This window comes from Phalacrocorax carbo, chromosome 4 (assembly GCF_963921805.1).
Source record: "Phalacrocorax carbo chromosome 4, bPhaCar2.1, whole genome shotgun sequence".
NCBI classification, from domain to species: Eukaryota; Metazoa; Chordata; class Aves; order Suliformes; family Phalacrocoracidae; genus Phalacrocorax; species Phalacrocorax carbo.
Genome location: NC_087516.1, coordinates 69,428,102 through 69,451,935, shown reverse-complemented (window position 1 = coordinate 69,451,935; position 23,834 = coordinate 69,428,102). Strand labels below are relative to the sequence as shown.

The 23,834-nt window shown below is 41.6% G+C and overlaps 1 protein-coding gene and 1 long non-coding RNA gene across 7 annotated transcripts in view; one reads left to right on the top strand and one right to left on the bottom strand.

Annotated features, from left to right (window-relative positions):
• The window catches only part of AFF1 (ALF transcription elongation factor 1), a 135,951-nt gene that overhangs the window by 7,860 nt on the left and 104,257 nt on the right, over positions 1 to 23,834 (top strand). For 3 of the 4 annotated variants that reach the window (XM_064450366.1, XM_064450363.1, XM_064450362.1), the window contains exon 1: positions 23,566 to 23,792. The exons of the other annotated variant lie outside the window; for it this stretch is intronic. In XM_064450366.1, coding sequence (XP_064306436.1) covers positions 23,581 to 23,792 — 212 coding nt within the window. In that variant the 5' untranslated portion in view covers positions 23,566 to 23,580. Of the gene's footprint in view, positions 1 to 23,565; positions 23,793 to 23,834 lie in introns of those variants that run through there. 4 annotated transcript variants of the gene reach the window in all.
• LOC135313162 (uncharacterized) lies at positions 344 to 23,620 on the bottom strand. Of its 3 annotated transcripts, none has more exons than XR_010372773.1 (4): positions 23,538 to 23,620; positions 11,350 to 11,488; positions 4,951 to 5,140; positions 344 to 2,129 (listed from the first exon to the last, which is right to left on the bottom strand). It is a non-coding gene; the product is annotated as an uncharacterized LOC135313162 (long non-coding RNA). The 3 variants fall into 3 exon arrangements; XR_010372774.1 differs by having other exon boundaries at positions 4,869 to 5,013; XR_010372772.1 differs by having other exon boundaries at positions 4,951 to 5,013.

Here is a 23,834-nt window from a genome sequence, read left to right as displayed (position 1 = left end):
GATTGGTAAGGGCATGAATTTGACCTATTTATGGGTATAAACAAATACATGTTTTACTTTACAGCAAATATATTTCAGTAAATCTTGCTGGCCATGTATCTAATCTAATGGTTTTAATACAGCTTGGTATCTATTCCTCCTTCATTGGTACTCTCTGCTTGATTAATTGTTTCACTATAGTGTAAGCTTCTGGATGGAAACTTAATGGATTAGCATATGTTTATTAGTATAATGTCATATTGCATTTTTTTTCCGAGTTAAGGGATGCTGTATTCCCTTTTGAACCATCCCTGATTCAGATTTGTTGGAATCTCACAACAAAAGCTAGGTACTGTTTGCTGCTGTTAACAGTTTTTTAATTTTAATTTATTTAACACTTCTTGAAAACAAAGATGTACAAACATTTCTTTAATACCACTGCATGCCCACCCAAACCCTGAAATAGCATTATAACAGAAAAGGCCCAGGAGTAACTAAATTTCATAGCAGGTGAAAAATTAACTAACTCAATGAATGGCTTAAGCTCTGTGGAGATGTGGAAAACTTTCAGATCCTTCAGGAGGAATAAGCTGACTAGATGAACAAGGCTGGAGATAAAATACCATGTGATTACTTTGAAAGTCCATGGGTATGTGAACTGAGTAGTACTGAACCAGCTCTTGGGGTGTGGCATGCATTGTTAGTGGTGGGCAAAGAGATACTGATCTTCCTTCTGTAGGAGTGCCAGACACTGTCGTAGGTACTGTTTTTGGCAGTGTATCAGCATCTGCACCTTACCTGAAAATGTTGTTGCCTTATGCTTGAAACTTCTGAGTCTTTTTTTACCTTGTAAATCTCAGCTTCCTTTTGGTCAACATATCCAGGAACAGGTAGGTATATGTCCAGGTGAGATGGTGCTGTGTACATAAAATACACACAATGTACCCACATCCTGTGCTTTACCACTGATGTCCGAGGTCAGTAGTCTGGCGTTTTCAGGAATTCAAAATTAAGAAACAATGGCATCCAGGTTGCCTGCACACCTCTGGTTTTTGGTTGAATTTGCATTTCTATGCAGTGTTTAGATCACAGGCTTCATCTCTGGAGGACTCCATTCTCATTTAGTGCATATGTAGATAAGAGTGGATCTTCTGAAATTAAAATGATCATAAATAGCTTAAATATGTTTGAATTATGAGCATCTGTAGGAAGCTTTTCCTGTTAGGTTTTTAAGTAGTATTAGTTTTGTAATCCTTTTCACTCAGGAGTGCATTTCTGAGCTAAAGATGAGCTGAAGAGTACAAAAAGCTTATTTTATTGATTTGTTGTGTTGGTGTTTTACTTAATGGAGACAGTTTCCTTCATTTGTAATACCTCTTTCAGAGACATGGACCTGAAAGAGGGGAAACTTGTATTCCTGATGGTTAAAAAAGAAAAACAACCCCACAAACAACAAAATCAACAACAAACAAAAAAAATGGGGGAAAAGCTGCAGTTTGCTAATCTTGAAAACAGATGTAAGGGAGGGGTCTACAGCTGACAGGATATATTCTGACAGAAAGCTTTCTTTGGGGAAACACTGATTTGTTGGACTCAATGTTCCACAGGAACCTATCAGTTTTCATCAAATCCTCCAAGAAAAATGGCATAATTTTGTTCTTAGGGCAGCTGGTGAGCCAGAAACCAGAGGTGGGGAACACGAGGCCTCTTGGCTGTTCCATTGGTTGTGTGTCTGAAATTTAAAAAAAAAGTATCAGAATGGCATTTGCTTCATGTGAAATGTTTGTGGCATAGGATTTCTGAGGCTTTATTCTGGGTGGGTTGTTCAATGCTCGGCTCCCTTCTCCTTAAAAATGGAAAGTGTCTGTCGGCACAGCTCTGGAATTATTACTTGTCTCTGTTAGGAGAAAGCATGTACCTGTCTGTCTTGGCTCTTTGGAAAATCCCAGTACGTAAGTGGGATTGTTGGGATGTTTTAAAAAATCTGAAAGTAGTACAGTGTTGTTGTTCAGTTCCTTGTTAAAGTTTTGGCAGACAGAATGCTCAGTTTTATTTTAAAATTCCTTTTATATCTTCAGCAAACTTGAGATGCTGTTTTCCACACATGACACTTCAGTGTTCTTTGCTTTTCTTTCCCTCAAGACATCTTCCTAGAAAAGGAGAAAAAAAAAAAGCCCTACAATTCAGCATTAGTATGTTGTTATATCACTGTAAGCAGTACTAGGGGAAGTCCAGTCCTAGTGTTGTCACAAAAATCACCAGATTTGATTATAGTAGAAATAGAATGTTAGAATATTGTGTGTTTTGAAACTCATAACCATAGAAGCCTCACTAGGTAGCTACTGTTGTTTATTATGAAACTAACAGAAACTGAATGAAGCAATGAAGAATTGGATAGGGGAGTTTCATTTGAATCCTGTAACTCTAGGAACTGTATTTGTTAGTTATTATACTTGTTAAGTCTTGTGGAACCAAGGAAACTTGCTGTAGAAGTCTGTTGTGCACCAGTGATGCTGCTAGGAAATGCCCTTACCCTTCCCATCTTGATTTGAATATCAAGAATTCTAATTAGTATACATTAGAGAGGTGACCAGTGATTATTTTGGGATATGAATATTGATGAAGTGATCTAATCAAAGAAACCAATCAATGTAAAGGTTACATTTAATAGCGAACATAGTATGCATTTTTATGTTAAACAATTTATGCAGTAGTGACTTCACAGAAAAAAGTGTACAAAAACTGGTAAATTTTAATACAAAGGTGGACACGTGTTTGGCAGAGCTATCCCCCGTGTCCCCAGTGCTTGAATAAAGAAGAGCCTGCTCACCTATGCTGTGTAGATGAGTTTTCCTCCTACAGATTTGTAAGTGTCCTAGTCTCCCAGTCATTTCCTGCTGCAACTCCTGATACTGTTTTTCCTCTGTTCCGGAAGTTGGCAGGATCTTGATATTCCCCACCTATTGTGTGATATTTTTTTTTGCGCTAAGGTTTCAAACTATTTGATTATCGATTTTACTTATAAGCTGTCTTCAAGGGATATGTGTAGCATGATATTATGGTGACTTTCTTAATCTTTTTTAACAATTGATATTAATCCACTTTTTATTTGAATTCACTGTTAAACCAAACTCTGTGACACAAACTGGGGGAAGAAAGATGACCATGGGGTAAAGAATACCATATATCAAGATTTAGACGGTTTAAATATGGTTCGAGTAACAACTTAGTGACAAAGGCAAGCTTTCCCATGGTGTTTGCCTTTACGCATCCCTTGGTTTCTCTACCAGCTTTACCACTAAATGCTGTTCTGTAAATACAGCAGGGTCCCTAGAAGTCAGGAGGTCAAAAGCAATGAGGCACAGAAACTTGGAGATGAGTAGAAGGTAATGACTTCTGCTGCATTTGTTGCTTGGATACTGCCAATAAAATAGCCTTTCTGCCAGGTACAGCCCCAGATATATCAGGGCCTGTAGCACAGCATTGCCAGGGCCTCTTGGACCAGCACTGTGCTTTTCATGGCACCGGTGCTCTGGGAAGGCTTGTGTCTAGGACCCACTCGGGCTAGTGGTGCTACTGCTGCAAGAAGTCCAGCTGAGCTGTGGACTGAGAGGAATGAGGTAGAGGCTTCAGGAGAAAGACCCAAAGAGCTTGTTATGAACATTAACTCCCTTTCTTCTGTAAGCAGGTGTTTCACTCCCAGGATAGGTTTGTCCGGAGGACTAACAATGATTTCTAGGTGGTTTGTGGTCATGTCTTGAAAGACTGTATCGTCATTGCCTGGGCATCAGTGATATTTAACATTTCTTAATGTTTGAGTGCTTGTCTTCATAAAAATAGTAGTATCCTTGTGACGGATGCACTCAACCTCTTAACCAAACCAGAGGTAGTTTGGTACGGGCTCCAAAGGAGGTAAAGGCCTAAGCCGTAAACAGCCATGAACTCCTCCAGTTTCAATCTGTTCCCTGAAAACCCACAAAGGAGCAGGGTGACACAGTGAATCGATGTGTGTGAGCTTGGAACACCAATCATGCAATTGACACATGAATAGCAAGTAGCTTTGCCAAGACTCATTTATCAAGGAACAAAGAAAGTTGTGGGTACAAGGAGTCTCCTGCATACCTTTTCCATTGCATGTAATTTGACTACAAGCCAACTGCTTTATTCTATAAATATGACAGCCTAAGTGAGCCTTTTTTGAGCGCTCTCTGCTAGGCAGTGTGGCTGCATGGCGGTGATCTCCCCTTGAGCTGAGACACCTTTCAAGGTTGCTCTTCGAGGCAGAGAGACATTTTACCAACGGCAGATCTTTGGTAAGCGACTGATATAGCGCATAACCTTGTAGTATGGTAACTTTGATTTTTTTTTTTTTCTTGGTAACCTTGATTGCATGCTGAATTGATGCTAATGAAACATTACATAAACTTTGCATGTACAATCCCTTAGACATAAACTGTTGTCCAAGTCTGAGACTGATTGGACCTAGCTGCACCTAAGCTCCATCAGGAGTTTAGAAAGCAAGGGGGTCCACTCTGAAACTTGTGACTCAATGGGAGGGCCCTTCTTACCCCTTTGTGTCCACGGTCTCTCTGTGCATCATTCTAACTCAAGTGTAACTCAATTTTCCTTTGTATGTTTCTTCCATGCAGTAATTAATAGAGTGAACCTTACCATTGAACTTTATCAAATCACACTTTTACAACATCATATTAAAACCATTTTTGCTAACATCTTTGTTGGTGATTCCTTAAGCATTCTAAATTACCCATTTGCAGCAATCCTTTTCATCGCAGTGTATCTGTTTAAGGGGTATGTGTTTAAAAAAAAAAAAAATAAAGCCAGCAGCTATTTCTATGCCACAGTTTTATTTGGCCATCCGTTTGATTTACCTGCAGGTTTGCAATCTCTTCAGAACCTCAGCAGAGGTCTCTTCTGTGTGCTTTGAAGAAATTGATGGTAGGCAGTCCTTACCTGGCAGTGTGAAGCAGGGTTCTACTGTCTCAGAGGGTTTCATAGGCATTTGAGAGATGAGTGCTGAGATAGAGAAGTTGAATGACATGGATGTTTGTCTCCTTCTCCCCATTTCCTCACAGTCCTTGTTCTCTTGGAAAGCTTCTGTGCTTCCAGTGCAGGTGACTTGCCTTGGCACAGCCTTTTATACCTTGGATCAATGCAGAAAAGCTTGCCATAAAGCCAACACTTTGTTAAACATCAATCCCTTTTCACAATACCAGAATCAAGAAGCACTTCAACAAGTGGTTTTCAAGGCAGGACGGGGTAGAAGACTGCTAGAAACTTTTGATGCAAACAAAGCATATTGTTCTTGACATTTTTTTCCTAGAGAAAGCCTAGCTGTTTTTGCAAGTCTATATATATTTTTTTCCATTATCTATTATTCTGCCTGAAAGAGCTGAGATGAATTTTATTTAATCTTTAGGGAGACAACCTGTATGGAAATCTTCAGTCTGAGATGTCTGTATTAAGAAATCTTATATAATCATCTGGAGAGGGGTTTTAAAACAGAAAGCAGCTCTGCCTGTTGTTTGTTAATCCTTTTTCCTTGGCCTTTTTTGCCACTGGACAAAAATGATGTCCATGTGTTAGTACATATGGAGACAAGTGGAGCTACACTTGTAGCTGGTGTCATCTTAGGCACTACTGTACTATAACAAATAACAAATTAAGCCAGTGATAGATCAGAATAATGCTTTAAGAGGTGGAAGATGCATTTTGTGGTCAAAAGTGACTGAATACCATAAAGTCACGGAAGAGATGGGAGGACATTAGGAAGGGAAGTGGGCAGTGTTTTCTGATCTTTTCTTACTTTTGTTTCCACCTTGCAAATTCTTTCCTATAGTGAAAGTGCTTATATGACCTAGAGACATCCTCATTCTGCCCAATTTAAGCATTCCTAAAACAGAGTAAAACCTACATATGTTGTGTAAGTATATCTGCATACTTTAGGGGTTTCTTGATTGTTTTCACTGTGTTCTCCCCTTCTTACATGCTAGGGAAGAGGTAGCAGTGATCTCTTACTGCTTATTGATTCTAAAACTATCAAATAAAAATTTAATTACATTCAGTATCATATTCAAAATGCTAGCTTTGCTTATGACTAGGTGATTTTGTATGCAATGAAATATCGTATTGAAACTTTGAGTCGTTAAGAGAATGTGTATTTAAACTTCAGAGCACATAGCAAATGCAAGACTGCTGAATACATCAAGTGTGTGTGTAGTTGTATATAAAGTTGGCTTACTGTATTTCACTGCATAAATTTCTAAATGGCATGATATTAGATGGTGTATGTTTGTCTGCTTCTAACAATGGAGACTGTTACCAGCCAGAAGACGACAAATCACCTTCCTTAAAATTTCCTAAGCAGTGTATCTGTGCAGCCTGTACAGATAAAAGCTTTCCTTAATACTGAAGACAAGGAAGAAATTTAGAAGTATATAATTTCTAAAATTATCTTGACTAGAAAGCAGGTTCCAGCCTGGTTAAGAGCAGGCAAAGGGTTGAAAATATTCCATACTGCTTTGTTAGATTCTTCATACTGGACTGAAGCATCCAGGCATGTCTTCAGGAAGTTTGACGCTGATCTTATGGAAAGAAAGTGGACCTTCTTATTTAATTATTTTTTCAGACATTACACATCTGGAAATGTCTGGACTGTGGACTCTGGTCCAAATTAATTTCTAGTCAAGCAGATTTGACATGTGGTCAAGGTCTTGATATTTACCTAAGTGCTTTGGAAGCCTAGAGTACTTAGCATTCTCTTCGCCTGGGGAGGTGGCGTGGAGTTAGTTGGAGTGTAGGTATTGGAGAGAAAAATGCTGAATGTCATCTCTGTTACAGGATTTCAGCACGACAGACATGAAGTAATTTGATTGCCTGCTTTGTGCATACACTTACCCATGTATACAATGGGAATATTTTGCTATATTTGCAATATTTTGTAGCAGCTTTGATTCAAGTGCCAAATCTCTTGTAACATACAGAAAATAGTTACAGCCCGTGTGGTTGAGTAGCTGTGGAAAACTCCAATTAGCAGGTTCTCAGGGAGGTGTGGATTCCACAGGTCTTAGCAAGAGGTGGGATCTGTGGGGTAGCCAAAAGTTTCATTCCCCGTGTTGGTATTCTGCATTTGCAGCACTGGATGTGCACAGTGTTCAACTTAGTATAGCAGTGCATTTTTGTTTCTTTGCTTAAACAGCAGAATTGCATCTTGGAGGAACCTTAAATTAGCTAGCTTGGTAAAGCTTTCTTCCTATCAATAGCTTACAAATCTTTGAAAGTACTGTAACAGTCTAGATATAGGAAAAAGAAACAAACTGGATGTTGAAACTTTGAGATAGAGGCATAGATTTCAATTAATTTTTCTTTGTACACTATCCCTTCTTTCAAAAAGGACAGTTTTGTTATTGCTTGCATCAAAGGTATACATGAAGACGACTAAATAAATTCTTAATTACTTTAAGTAGATAGTTTTAAATAATTAAATGACTCCCTTTCCTCTTTCCCTGTTTTCTAATCTCTTCAGCTGAAATTGTAGAAGATAATTACATATATAACTCTTGAAGGCAAATAGGATCTTTGCTTTTGTTTGAAAAACCCCTCCAAAATGTTGGCTGCATAGGCGGTTTTGGTGCTGGTGTTAGCATGTTTATCAGTGTTTTCTTACTAAGTATAACCAAAGCTTCTAGCAGCAGTTAAATATATTCTGTTCTCTGAAGCTCTCAGATTCTCAGCATTGTTATTTTCTGCAGCTTTTTGTAGGGATCAAAATCAAGTTCCTTGGAGTGATACAGGAGTTTGAGAGAGGATGTAGGATTATTTTTTTAAAGTAATGGTTTAAAATACTAGCATTAAGACCCTAAGAAGAAAAGTAGTACACCTTTTGAAAGGTGCAGTTACTCTTATTTTCTTTTTGGTAACATTGCACTGAATCCCCCACTTTGCTACGTAAGGCAGGCTGAGTGTCCTGGTAAACAAGATGAACAGGAGTCATCACTATGCCCTTGTAGGAAACCATTGCCTGGGCTGTGTTAGCAGGAGGGTGGCTGGCAAGATGAGGAAGGGGATTCCTTCCCTCTGACGCTGGGGAGACCACATTCACTAGTAGAGGAAAGACACTGAGATGCTACAGGAAGTTTAGTGCAGAGCAGCTACCAGGACAATGGGGCTGGAGTGCACAAAGTGTAGGAGAGGTAGAGAGCGCTGGGTTTATTTTCCTGGGCAAGAGGAGGACAAGGGGAGTTTATTCTTGTCTGTTGCTACCTGGTGGGGGTAGAGAGCAAGCAGGAGCAGGCTTCTCTCGGGCATGAACAGTGAAAGGATGGGAGGCAACAGATGCATTTTGCAACACAGGAAGTTACAATTAGATAGTAAGGGAAGGGACCCAGAGAGGCTGTAATGGATCTTGAGCCTCAGGACAACTTGATCTAAGGTGGTTGTGCTTTGAGAGTAGAAATTGGATTAACTGATGTCTGGATATCCCGGGTACCTAAGGAAAAAAACAAAAAAAAAAAACAAAACCCCACAACCCAAAACTTATTAAGACCTGTTGTCAATTTATAATTTGTTTAAATTAAAACTTTTGAAATATTTAAGAAGCTTCAGTTTCTTGTGCCCCCAAGTGACAGCCTCAGTCTCTCTTCCTTCCCTGATTGCTATCTAATAACTTGTCAAAATGTGACAGCTGATTAGGAGAGACCAGCAATGTTACAAGGGCTGGGGTACTCATCTGGGATTTTAAACCTTTTTTTTTAAGCTTGGGGAGAGGGGAGATATTTCACCTGAGAAGAGTTAGCCATTTGTGAATCCAGCTGCAGCAGTGGTTAGCCTCCACAGTAGTGTTTGGGGTTTTGTTGTGGTTTTTCAGGTTTTTTTTTGTCGTTGTTGTCAGTGTCCCATGTCCCGTCCCATCCCCCGTTGTAAAGTGCTGAAAGCCTCCTGCTTAAGCTGCTCTCCCTTGTTCCCCTCAGATTCCTCTGAATATGAGGTTAGACCTATCATTAAAGCAGAATACATTCTAGTTCTAGTTGGCCCCTCAATGATAACTGGTGAAACTTATAATAGGTATGGGAGCACAAATTTCAACACTAACACAACAGGATGCAAAGAAGCTGGGTGTGCAACCTGGGTGACAGTTGAAGTCAATGGAGTAAATGCAGCAAGTGTAATTTGCCAAACTGAAAGTTAATTTATGGCTTCTCTTAGGAAGTGCATGTTGCCTGCTTACTTTTCAGTTAAAAAGCACAATGAAAATATTTTGTGTTTCAATGCTTTGACCAGACAAAACTGACACTTGCTAGATGGCAGTGTGTGGTTCTTTGGTACAAGTACCAACCCCAGAAGAAATTGGGGGGCTACAGCTCGTGTACTTTGTGCAGCTCCTGCACTCCCCAATTCAAAAATAACCAATGTACTGCAGTATCTGATTTCTGCTGCGGAACAAAATGGAATTTCTGATGTAATAGCAGACTTAGAAAAACAGCACAATATTTCTAGAACCTACTCCCCATATATTTCACCCATCTGGCCAGTCTGAAAGCTGGATAGAAGATAGCATCTGATGATTATTGATGCCTAAACACCAACATAGCTCTGCTAACACCTGCAGTAGCTAAAGTTGCAACTGTAGCAGCCACACTACAAGCAGATGCACATCTGTGGATGGCAGTGTTAAATGTAAAAGATATGTTCTTTATGGTCCCCTTGTAGGAGGAGAATAAAGAGGAATTTCCTTTTACTTGGAAAGGTATACGATACACCTTTAACACACTCCCACAGGGGTATAAATATTCACCCATGATTGCTCATGCTGCACTTGCTGAACATTTACAGACAATCTTCCTCTGTCAAGATGTGAAAATGTACCAATATAACGATGATATTCTAATGGGAGGGACCTCCCCTGAAAAGCAGAAGTGGCAGCAGCAGTGTACCTTGATTTACTATATAAAGCAGAAGTTGTTCCACCTGAAACATACCAGGTACTTGGTGGATTGCAGGTAGTGCAGCAATTGGACCAGGCACCCTAAGTAAAATAGCAGATGCCCCAGTCTAGGAAAGAATTATAACAGCTTATGGGTACTTTAGGGTACCGGAAGAAATATATATATGGATTTTCTATTATTGCTTGTCTACTGTACTAACTTTTATGAAAGGTAAAACTGTGGAAATGGAACCAGAATGTGAAGAGGCAGTCAAAACTGTAATATAGGAATTAAAGACTTCTCAGTCACTGGGGTCAGTACACCCCCATGACCCTATTACGGTAGAATGGGGCTTTGCAGAACATGGTACTTGTTGCAGCTTATTCCAGATGGGGTCAAGTGGGCCAAAAAGGTCTTTAATGTTTAACTCTACTGCATTTAAAGAGACAGAACAGAGATGTTCTGAGTGGGAAAAGGGACTCTTGTCTTTAGTCCAAGCAGTTAAACAAGTTGAGCTACTAAGGGGTAACCCATCTGGAAAAACACTGCCGAGACTTGTATTGTTTTCCCTTTCCAGGAACAGTACCAGGAATGATACCAGCACACTTCCCCTGGAGATTGGGTCAACCGTGAGAGGATTGTTTATCCTTCTTACAGGAGTAGTTATCGTCAGCATGGGCCGTATTTGGCTTATATGCCAACAAACCTGATGCATGGGGTGGAGACCCTCACTTCCTTTATTTGTGCTCATCAGTATGGTAACTATAGTACATTCTGCACTATAGGTATTTCTCAGCTGTGGGTGCAATCTACAGTAACAGCAGTTATAAGGGAAGGTGATGAGGGCACCTTGCCCACCAACATTCGGAAGGTAATGTGGGATAATGCGACTCAGTTTGAAAAGAATTTCCAATCTTGGTGGTACATAGATAATTTCACTTACAGTAAAGCCACAGCTTTTGTTTTGAGAATGCAGAGTGCTTTGCTATACACCACATGCCAAATCACTGCACCGACATTAAATCACCATGGAACTGTCCTCTGTCCAGACCATAGTGTATGGACCCAACAAAATAGGAGGAAATGTTGATGCATGCGTCGTACATGAACAACAATTTGTTTGTGAATGTAATACCATTAAGGCCCAAGACATTTGTCTTGTAACTGAACAAAATGTTCATCATTTTGAAATATATCCTGATGAAACCCCTGAGACTGTATTTGTTATATGTTGGAAATAGATGTATTTGTATGACAACCTTTTATGATTCTGTATTTATAGGCATCACTGCTGTAGAATCATATAATAACTCAATATCTATATTTGTAATTTTATCAAAATTATGGGGTGTGACTTTAATTCAGCTCCTGTCACAACCAGCCACTTGCTACAATCTAATTATACATTGTATCAAGATTTATTGCTTACCCTTATTGGAATGAATCTCACATTGGCAAGAAAACTGTGGCAACATGATGACCTGAGTCAATTGCTAAAACAAATTCATCACAAGGGACAAAGAACCCTGACTACCATCCATCATGATGCAGAGAGGATACACCGTGTCCTAGAAAGAGTAAAGAAAGATGAACATCACTGGTGGAAACTCTTTTTGGGTGGTCACCAACAGCAACTGGCATTTTTAATTTGATGCTGCATCCAATTGTAGTTTTGTTAGTTTTGACCTTATTGCTTCCAATCATTCTGTATATCAAAGTTTGGCAAAAGATGAAACAAATTATGTCAATCCAGCATGTAAAATGCATACAATCAACTGATTCTGTATGTGAAATGGTATATAACTAGCATTTATTGCATCACTTAAACTAAACAACTTATCAAATAATTGTACCCTTACCACTGATCTGCAATACTCCTTATATTTATGACATAGAGGCGATAAAGTAGCTTGACTGTAGTCATGGGGTGGAGTGTGACGGATGACTGTATCATCATTGCCTGGGCATCAGTGATATTTAACATTTCTTCATTTTTGAGTGCTTGCCTTTGCAAAAATAACAGTATCCTTGTGATGGATGCACTCAACCTCTTAACCAAACTAGCAGTAGTTCAGAACAGGCTTCAAAGGAGGTAAAGGCCCTAAGCCGTAAATGGGCCGTGAACTCCTCTAGTTTCAATCTGTTCTGTAAAAACCCACAAAGGAGCAGAGTGACACAGTGAGCATCAAAGCATATTAGCTTGGAATAGCAATCATGCGATTGACACATGAATAGTAGCGGGTGGCTTTTCCAAGACTTATTTATCAAGGAACAAAGAAAGTTGTGGGTACAAGGAGTCTCATGCTGTATTGGATTTGCGTGGCAAGGTTTTGGTACCGGGGGCTACAGGGGTGGCTTCTGTGAGAAGCTGCTGGAGTCTTCCCCTGTGTCTGATAGAACCAGTGCCAGCTGCCTCCAAGATTGACCTACCACTGGCCAAGGCCGAGCCCATCAGCAACGGTGGTAGTGCCTCTGGCGTAACGTATTTAAGAGGAGGGAACTAAAAACCCCTGTACGTTGCAGCCAGAGAGAGGAGTGAGAATATGTGAGAGGAACAACCCTGCAGACACCAAGGTCAGTGAAGGAGGAGGAGGAGGAGGTCCTCCAGGCACCAGAGCAGAGATTCCCCTGTAGCCTGTGGTGAAGGCCATGGTGAGGCAGGCTCTCCCCCTGCAGCCCATGGACATTAACAGTGGAGCAGGTATCCACCTGCAGCCCCTGGAGGACCCCATGCTGGAGCAGGTCTATGCCCAAAGGAAGCTGTGTCCTCATGGAAAGCCCATGCTGGACCAGGCTCCTGGCAGGACCTGTGGCCCCATGGAGAGAGGAGCCCATGCCGGAGCAGGTTTGCTGGCAGAACCTGTGACCCCACAGGGGACCCATGCTGGAGCAGTCTGTTCCTGAAGGACTGCACCCCATGGAAGGGACGCACGCTGGAGCAGTTTGGGAAGGACCCACATTGGAGAAGTTAATGGAGGACTTTCCACTGTGGAAGGGACCCCATGCTGGAGCAGGGGAAGAGTGTGAGGAGTCCTCCCCTGAGGAGGAAAGAGTGGCAGAGACAACATGTGATGAACTGACCACAACCCCCATTCCCCATCCTCATCCGTCTCTGGTGGGGGGAGGAGGTAGAGAAAATAAGGAGTGAAGTTAAGCCTGAGAAGGGGGGAGTGGTGGTGGGAAGGTGTTTTAAGACTTGTTTGTATTTTTTATTACCCTAGTCTGATTTGATTGTTAATAAATGAAGCTAATTTCCCCAAGCTGAGTCTGTTTTGCCCATGAGGGTAGTTGGTGAATGATCTCACCCTGTACTTATCTTGACCCATGAGTCTTTTGTTATATTTTCTCTCCTCTGCCCAGCTGAGGAGGGGAGTGATAGAGCAGCTTTGGTGGGCATCTGGCGTCGAGCCACCACATGTGCATACATTTCCCATTGCATGTAATTTGACTACAAGCCAACTACTTTATTCCATAAATATGACAGCCTAAGTGAGCCTTTACTGAGGCAGCAATCCTGCTAGGCAGCATTGGCTGCATGGTGATGATCTCCCCTTGAGCCTTTCAAGATTGCTCCTTGAGACAGAGAGCATTTTAACAATGGCAGATCTTCAGTAAGCAACTGATACTGTGCATAACTTTGTAGTATGGTAACTTTGATTTGTGCCTTGGTGTGGAATAATTGCTGGAGGTGACTTAGAAATTGAACTTATATTTTTAGAAAACGTACAGCATTGAAGAAGCTTTCAGGGTGAAGTGCAGCTGATATGTGAGGAATCTGTTCCATGGAAGTTCCCTAGGCCTGTAACCTTAGATATCAGTAATGCCAGGAGAACTTGGTGTACTGACTCGTAAGAGGAGTTGTCCGGAGGGTAGAGTGGTGTGGAGACATCACAGCCAGGCTCTGTGATAAATGGGAACTTGAGGTACCATGGAGCTGGTACGCTGCAGATTTGCCATCCTGGACCAACAGTCTGTCATGCTTTTGACAAAATGCTGTCCTTTTGGTGAACTTTGCTCATTATGATATCATTATAATACCAAAACACACCTCCATCCCAAAAGCTACCCACCTCTAAGGTGCGACCACCTCTCACTGGGCATGTGCTTTGAATTTCTCTAGTCTACACGTTTAAAAGCAAAGCGAGGAGATTTTACACCAATCATAATAAAGGTATGTATGACTAGAGTCACTCAAGCTCCACCTGAAAGGTAAAAAATAGTATAAAATAGTTTAAGAGAAAGAGGCTGTTAGGGAAGATACCATTGCATACCACTCTGACTTCTGGGACCAGTGATGGGCTGAGGCTCTCTTCCCCCCCACTGGACACTTGGTTATACCAAGTGTTTCCCTGGGAAAAACTTAGAAACCTCTATATAGAGTCACTTTAAATATCTAATACATTAGCCAAAATGCATTAGATATTCCCAAACAACCTCTTTCTCTTAAACTATATATTAAACTCATATATATATTTTTTTTTTAATGCACTTGTAGCCAAGCAGTGTTACTCATATCCTTGGTATTTCTGTGTGCCTTGTAACCAGCAAATATTATCACAGGTAATCCAAACAACCTGTGTATCTGTTGCTTTAACAAATTGTACTATTGATTAGCCACGATAGTTCTCATTGAACATGACCAGACTTATAATGTTAAACTGGGCATATAACAAATTAGTTACTAACAACAAATACCCTGATGAGTGGTTGCATCTACAATCCTTAGAAAAAAAAACGTTGACCAAGTCTGACACTAAGACTGGACCTAGCCACACCTAGACTCCTCTCAGAGAAGGAGTTTAGAAAGCAAGGGGGTCTGCTCTGAACCTTGTGACTCAACGGGAGGGTGTCCCCCAAGCCACTCCTCAGACTCCTACTAATAATGCAACACTTGGTAGTTTTGAATCATTGTTCATGTGATTGTGTCGTACAGCAATAGAGTGAGGCTTGCCATCGAACTTTGTTAAGTCACACTTTTACAACATCATATCAAAACTACTTTTGCTAATACTCGTGACAGTGGTTCTTTAAGGAATCTAAATCGCCCATTTGTGACAAAGGCTTGCACATCATGTATTTGCATAGCATTCCTGCCTTGCTATTGCTGTCTGTGCTCATTTGGTCCTTTCTTGGCAGAAAAGGGGCTTGAGGGTAGGGTGTGTTTCCTTGGGGTTGTGTCTTATCTGGAGGTGATTAGAAAATCAATGAGTTCAGCTTCAACAAAATAAAAAGACTTAAAAGAAGCAAAAAGTCCCGTCTAGGTTATGATACAGTTGAAGGCAACAGTAAGAGGATGTAGACAAGACTTTTCTAGCTTGTTTTTCCTGTAGTACCTCGCAGAAAAGTTAATTCATACGATACAGAGAATGGCGAACTCCAGACCTGGAGCTGAGATGATTGGAACCATTCTTCAAATACAGCCAAGGAGAAAAAAAAGTCAAGACTATAATTTTTACCATGTGGGGTGTAAAATGTGTTCATCTGATTCCTGTCAATATGGAACTGTTTGTGCTTGTGTAACCGAGGGCCGTTCAATTGACTTGCTAACTGTCTTAATGGTTGGAATGTTGATTGGCGATTTGTTACCAACAGTGGAAACATCCTGATACAAAGGAGAGTGCCAAGATAAGGGAAGGCCACAAATCAGCCAGTAGTGATAACAGGGAACTTCTTGGCTCAGAAGGCGCTGAAGCATGAAAACTGGGGGAAAGGTAATTCCGGCAGGGGGAGATTGCGACCACCGACCCAATTCAGGACCAAAAAGGCTTGCTCCCCCCCCACCTCCCCACCTGTAAAGAGCATGCGTGCTAATCTACATGGCAAGCGTGGCTAATTTAAATACGGCTGACCAACGGCAAGTGGGATGCTTATCACTGACCAATGAGTGTAAACTTAGGCGTGTTTTTACTAATTGTTATTAATTAAGTAACTGAATATAAACCCTGTAGTATTGTATGACGGTATGCACGTTAGGTGGAAGGATCCCCCGTGCATCCAGCGCTGCTTGCTTGTCTCTATTCAATAAATTGTAAACTTTAATTGAAATTCCGTTTAAGGCTAAATTAATTATAACAACTGGGGGCTCGTCCGGGATGGTCTTGGTTCCTGAATTCTGACTTGATCTAGGAGTGGCGCCCCACCATTTGGTGGCTCCTGGTCAGGTTGGGTCAGGGCTAACGCCATCCTGAACCCAAATAGGGACAAGCATAGAATTTAATTTTTAAAAGCTCCCTTGCCGGCTGCAGCAGTTTGTTTTGCCCATAATTCTGCGCGCGAAGATCCAAACGAAGACGACAGAGTTGTAAGTATTTAGGCTGTATACCATTTGGTTGGGTGGGATTCGGTTGCCTGTGTGTGTAAGAGTGTGACTGAGACGGAACCTAGTTCCGAAGTGATTGTGGAGGTCTTCTAACTGCGGTTCCAATCTCCCGCGAGGGACTTGGCCGGTGAAGGACCGAAGTGATTCCTATAGGATTCGTGGGAGGGTGATAGGTCCTAAACCCCCTGCAAGACACTCTTACCGGTAACCAAGGGCTGTAGGAATTGCCACAGTAAAATTCCTAGATGGGTCAGACAGAATCGAGGACCCAGGACCAGAAGAAAGGGAGCAAACTACCAGACATACCATCAGAAAGATGGTTGAATGGCCGAAGGAACCTTTAAGACCACTTGTCTTTTGGCCTGTTTTTGGATCTTTTGAAGACTGGATTTGCCAGGCCTTGAATATATATGTTAATTCAAAGGAACCTTTTAGTCAGGAGGAAAGTGATTATGCGGGATTATGGATCAGGACTTCACGTCCTTTTCCAGCCTCAAATACTTACATTAAAGAAAAGAGATTAAAACTTTGAGGAAGAAGGAGATAAAAATGAAAAAGAAAGGGAAGAAGATAATAAATGGGAGCCACTGGATAACCTGCCGCCCCCATATCCTAATAATCCACCTCTGGTAGCAGCTTCCCCTCCAGTGGCCGTAGTACCTCCACCAGTCCCACCGTTATCCCTGCGTCCCCCACCAACAGCACCAGAATTAGATCAACCACCGGCTGCATGTACGAGAAGTAGGACTGCCATATCTGAGGGGGCTTCTCTATATCCCTTACGAGAGGTACCCCTCAGAGGCAATCAGGGAGACATCGGGTTTGTGGCAGTCCCATTAAATACCACAGATGTAAGAAGCTTTAAGAAAGAAACGGGGACCCTATTAGATGATCCCCTCGGAGTAGCTGAAAAACTAGATCAATTCCTAGGAACTGCCGTAAACGGGAACAAGATGAGAGAATGTTTAAAGAAGAATAGGGGTGTCAGGGGCTATATCTTCTGGGGACTTCAACATCAACAGAGCCCTTGATAAAATTATTAATTGGTCCCCATAAAGAGGAAGTTTTATTTTTAGTAGATACAGGAGCCGAGAAATCCACCATTCAAAAACTTCCAAAAGGAATAGAAGGGAAGAGCTATATGTCTGTAGTTGGGGCAAAAGGAGAACCTTTTAAAGTACCTATTTTGAAAGACGTAGAAATAGAGACAGAAAAGAAAATTTACCTTAATGATTTACTTTTGCTCCCTGAAGCGGAGTACAATTTATTAGGAAGGGATTTGATTTTGAAGTTAAATTTGGGCATTCAGAGTAAAGGGGATAAATTGCAGATTAAATTATACACTTTAACACAAAAAGACAAAGAAGCTATTAACCCCTCAGTGTGGTATAAAGAAGGGGAAATTGGAAAGATAGAAATGGACCCCATAAGTGTTCAAATAATAGATCCTTATCGCCCAATTAGAATCAAGCAATATCCTATACCCAGGGAGGGCCGAAAAGGATTAAAACCTGTAGTTGATAGACCTCTGGAAAAAGGAACTTTGGAACCATGTATGTCACCCCATAATACACCCATCCTCCCTATAAAGAAACCGGATGGGTCATACAGGATGGTACAGGATTTAAGAGCTGTAAATCAGCGAACGATCGCCAAGTTCCCTGTGGTGGCAAATCCTTACACTTTACTGAGTCATATTTCTCCTAGATGGACTTGGTATAGTATAATGGATTTGAAGGATGCTTTTTGGGCCTGTCCTCTGGATGAGGAATCCAGAGATTATTTTGCCTTTGAGTGGGAGGACCCTGAAACAGGACGAAAACAACAATTAAGATGGACTGTACTACCACAGGGGTTTACAGAGTCACCAAATCTATTTGGACAAACTTTAGAGAAAATCTTACAAGATTTTACATTACCCAAGGAGGTAAAATTATTACAATATGTGGATGATTTATTAGTAGCAGGAGAAACTGAAGAGGGGACCCGAGAGGCCACCATTAAATTGTAAAATTTTCTGGGGGAGAAGGGATTGAAGGTGTCCCGATCAAAGCTACAGTTTGTAGAACAGGAAGTAAAATACTGAGGACATTGGCTGAGTAAAGGAAGGAAGACGCTAGATCCTGATAGGATATCTGGGATTCTATCCTTGAGACCCCCACAAACTAAAAAGGAAATTCGACAAATATTGGGATTATTAGGATACTGTAGACCGTGGCTTGAAAATTATAGTGAAAAGGTAAAATTCCTATATGAGAAATTAACTAATAACCAACTCAAGTGGTTCATAGAAGATGACCAGAGATTCGAGGAAATAAAAAAGGCATTAATACAAGCACCTGTATTGAGCCTCCCAGATTTAGAAAAACCTTTCTATCTTTCTGTAAATACATCAAACCAGACAGCATATGGAGTTCTTACTCAAGACTGGGCAGGAATCAAAAAACCTGTGGGGTATTGCTCTAAGTTACTTGATCCAGTAAGCAGAGGATGGCCTGCTTGCCTCCAAGCTCTGGTTGCTACAGCCTTATTAATAGAGGAAGTTCGAAAAATTACTTTTAGTGCTCCTTTAAAGGTGTATACCCCGCACAATGTCAGAAATGTTTTACAGCAGAAGGCAGAAAAATGGTTAACAGAGAGCCGGATCCTAAAGTATGAAGCAATACTAGTAGACTCCCCTGACTTAGAATTGAGGGTGACTTCTGCCCAGAATCCAGCTCAATTTTTGTTTGGAGAGCCATCAGAGGAGGAATTACAACATAATTGTTTAGAGGTAATTGAGGCCCAGACTAAGGTGAGGCCAGATTTAAGGGATACTGAGTTGGAAGATGGGAAGGTGCAGTTTATAGATGGTTCCTCCCGAGTGGTGGAAGGGAAAAGAAAATCAGGATATGCAATAATTAATGAGGACCTAGAACTTGTGGAGTCAGGACCTCTGAGTCCATCATGGTCAGCTCAAGCTTGTGAGCTGTATGCCCTCTGTAGGGCCCTGGAATTATTAAAAGGCAAAAGCAGGACCATATTTACGGATTCTAAATACGCATATGGGGTGGTCCATACTTTTGGGAAAATTTGGGAAGAAAGAGGTTTAATTAATACTCAAGGGAGAAATCTAATACATCAAGAATTAATAGTAAATATTTTAAAAGCATTAAGAGAACCAAAGGAAATAGCAGTGGTACATGTGAGAGGACACCAAAAGGGATTAGATTACCAAACTCGAGGGAATAATTTAGCAGATAAAGAGGCCCAGGAAGCAGCCCTGAGGACTCAGGTCGCTAAAATTAATGTAGTACAAACACAGGAGGACATCAGCAAAAAAACACAGGAGGAGAAAGAGAAGAAGTTTGCCCCTGAAGAAAAGATAAAATTGGAAAAAATAGGGGCTAAGTTAGAACAAGGAAAATGGATATTGCCCGACCCGAGAGAAATGCTGCCGAAAGCCTATGCCAGACAAATATTGGAACGTTTGCATGCACAAACACATTGGGGTACAAAGGCGTTAAGTGATCATTTCCTTAAACAATTTGGCTGTATTCGGATTTTTGAAATAGCAGGCAGATTACATGAGGATGCTTAACTTGTCAAAAGGTAAATAAGAAAGTGTTTCGACAAGTGGCAATAGGAGGGAGAAAACCAGCTTACAGACCTTTCTAGAAAGTACAAATAGATTTTACTGAACTGCCTAAAGTAGGGAGAATAAAATATTTATTGGTAATAGTAGATCATTTGACACAATGGGTAGAGGCTTACCCTGTAGCACGGGCTACAGCACAGATGGTGGTAAACCTGAAGAGGCCATCATCAAAGAACATAAGCTAAGTTGCTGTGGGAATTTTATTGTGACTACTCCTGTAGAATTTGTAAACTGAGAAGCTCCTAAATGAATACCCATTAGGGAAGACAATTTGTCAATAACAAGGAAATATTGGTTCCTGGGAATAGCAATAGGCTATCCATGGTATACACTGGATTTTTCTGAGACATAGCATACAAATTGGAAAAAGCCAATCCTTAAATACTCAGGAAAGGACACCCCTTAAGATTAAGGAAGAGGGCAAGACCGGATAGGGAACCGGTGCTATGGTTTGAAAAGGTCTGCCAAGGGCTGCAACCCGTTTGGGCCGCAACTGCCAATCACTATGGCCCTTACCGGACCTCTTCTAGTCCTACTTGGGGTGAGTTCCTTAACCCTGGCTATGACAAACAACTGCAGTCAATGTGTAATATGACTGTAAAGGCCAGGAAATAGGAAGCTGCATTATGCTTTATGCAGAGAAGGTGACAGGACCGTATGCTATGATCCAAAAGAACTCACAAATTCGGAAGCAGGAAGACTAATTGGCAGCATAGACTGTTCATGAAATAGAAACAGGAGTAAAATATGAAATTCCCACAGTTGCTAAAAATCTATTTGTAACCAATTGTTATGTTTGTGCATTGAATGTAACCAATTGTTATGTTTGTGGTGGAACAAACCAAGGTGAAAAGAAATTAAGAAAATCGCATACGTCCCAGTTCAAACTTGGAATGGAATCAATCTAGGAGAATTAGGGGGGAACTTTATGGACGGTCTGTATTGGGGATATGTGGAGGACTGTTAATAATTCCATGTTTAATACCCTGTTTTACTAGACTAATACACTCGGTTATACAAGGAATGCAGAAAACTGCAACAAAAGAAGCCAATTCAGCAAGTATTGACTCGATTGGAAACAAAAACACGAATCAATGCCATAAAAAAAAGATGAGGGATTGTAAAATGTGTTCATCTGATTCCTGTCAATATGGAACTGTTTGTGCTTGTGTAACCGAGGGCCGTTCAATTGACTTGCTAACTGTCTTAATGGTTGGAATGTTGATTGGCGATTTGTTACCAACAGTGGAAACATCCTGATACAAAGGAGAGTGCCAAGATAAGGGAAGGCCACAAATCAGCCAGTAGTGATAACAGGGAACTTCTTGGCTCAGAAGGCGCTGAAGCATGAAAACTGGGGGAAAGGTAATTCCGGCAGGGGGAGATTGCGACCACCGACCCAATTCAGGACCAAAAAGGCTTGCTCCCCCCCCACCTCCCCACCTGTAAAGAGCATGCGTGCTAATCTACATGGCAAGCGTGGCTAATTTAAATACGGCTGACCAACGGCAAGTGGGATGCTTATCACTGACCAATGAGTGTAAACTTAGGCGTGTTTTTACTAATTGTTATTAATTAAGTAACTGAATATAAACCCTGTAGTATTGTATGACGGTATGCACGTTAGGTGGAAGGATCCCCCGTGCATCCAGCGCTGCTTGCTTGTCTCTATTCAATAAATTGTAAACTTTAATTGAAATTCCGTTTAAGGCTAAATTAATTATAACATGGGGTAAGCTACATACTATAAACCACGCTGAAAGTGGTCACCGGTATCAAGTTATTATAGTTATCAAGAGCCTGAATTAGGTTTCTAGGGAAGAGAGGGATGCTCTGCTTCCTTCTTGACAGAGCTCTAATATTTCTACAGTGCTTTGAATTTATAAAATGCTGCAAAATAAGAAGCATTAGCTAACAACTTTAGGAACTCTAATACTCTTAGATAGTTTGCCTCTTTGAAGACCCCCACTGCAATCCGAGATGCTTTCTAGGCTTTGCTGTTGGCCACCTGGGTGATGCTGGGCATGTTACAGCACCCATCTTCCGTACCCTGTTCATAACCTGATGAGACCAATAGTGGTCTGCTTGGAAATGCCCTTGTTAAAAACTTTTGTACAAGGATTTCATGTTCATCTTGTTACCTCCATGCCACAGAACATATGCAGTAATCAGCTCTTGCTGCCTTCTGTGCTATCTCATTTACATATGAAATTTGCACTAAATAGATACTTCTGCAAGCTTAGTTTTAAGTTAAAAAATGTGTATGGGAGCGTTTGTACGTGGAATATCTGCTTTGCTGGGAGTCAGGGGTTTTGTGTTACAGTTGCTGTTTCCAGTGATGGCTGTCTGCTGCTTGGATAACTTGTTCTTTTATTATTTTTTCCAGACCTCATGGGTTTTCTTATTTGTTAATTGCTGTGAAATTGTCATCTTCACTTCAGAGATTATAGCAGTTTTACCGGCACTTTCAGGACTTCAAACAATTTCACAAAATGCTGGGTGTGGCTTTTGTTTTTGTTGGTGTGTTTTTGGTTTTTTCAGGGTGTTTTTTTGGAGTTCATGGAAGACATTGTCCGTTATCAAGGAGACACCTCAAATCCCCAGTCACTTATAAGCAGTTGAGTCCGTGATTATCTGATATAACAATGGTATCTGCTTTCAGTCAGAGCCACTTGTTCTTTTGCAGTTTTCTATTTACAGTCTTTCCTATTTAGGTAAAGACAAGGAATGGGACAACCCCAAACATTTTCTAATTGTTTTTATATTCTTAGACTATGTACGTAAAATTATAGGCTTGTAGAAGCTTTATATAAATGGCCTTTTAAAATTATAATTTATTTGCCACAAATGGGGTATAAACTCTTCTCCTGGTATCTGCTGAGTACTTCGACACAAGTTGTGCTTTAAAACAGAAAAGTAGGAGTTCTGTAATGTTGTTGCAAATGTGGGTAGAAATCTTAGCTATACATAGTCTCCTGAGAAAAGCTGAAGGGATCTTGGATCAATGTGTTTGCCTGCTGAATGCTTGGTTAATTACTGGTTGAAAGGAGTTGCGGGAGTAGTTTGTTTTTATAATTATGCCAAGGAACACCCAGAGCAAAGGACAGGTATTGCTGCTTTCTGAGTGAGTCTACAAACCGTGGTCAGGACTGGAGTCCAGAAGAAATTGCATAAGAATTTTCTTTTTTTTTTTTTTTTTTTTTTGTGTCTTAGCCAGCAATTTCAAGTACGGGCACCTGCAAGTTCAGCAGTATACCCAGTTTTCCATTTGCTACCTCTGGGTTCTGGCCAGGTGGGATGCATTTTTACGTCTGGGTTCTACATTTTTGTTGACAATTTTGAAAACTCTGTGAGCCCCTATCTTTTGTTTCTCCACAGAAAAAAAACACAAACCCCACCACCACCACCCCTGGGACGCGGCAAACGGCGGGGCGCCGGTGCCGGGAGCAGCAGCTGTAGCCGCCCCATCTCCCGGTTCCTCAGGCGTGTTCTCTCACCCCCACTCCCCGCCGGCGCCCCGTTCCCAGTGGGCGCCCCGGCTGGGGGAGGAGGGTGGGTAGTGCTGCGCCGCCCCCGGGGCACGGGCACGCGCCCGCGGGCGTGGTCTCCCCGCGGTCCAGCAGCGCCCGCGCGCTTCCGACCCAATCCCGCAATTTCTTACCCTGACAGCACAGCGTGCCCATTTAGGGAGGTTGGGCCGTACCATGGGAGCGTTGCCGAAGAGGGGTAGGTGCGCGCAGTGCGGGCGCCTGGGCGTGCGCTGCTGCACGACCCGCTCGCCAAAAAGCGGCAGAGGAATACCAGAGCAGCGGGCGCCGGAGGCGCGGACGCTCCAAGCAGCGAGCCAGCCTTTGGCTCTTCAATGGGGCTGCCTGGTTGTGTGTGTGTCCCCCCACCACCCGCCCCAGCTGAAAGGGTGAGGGCCGCATCGCCCTCCCCGCCGGCCGGAGTGCGCCGC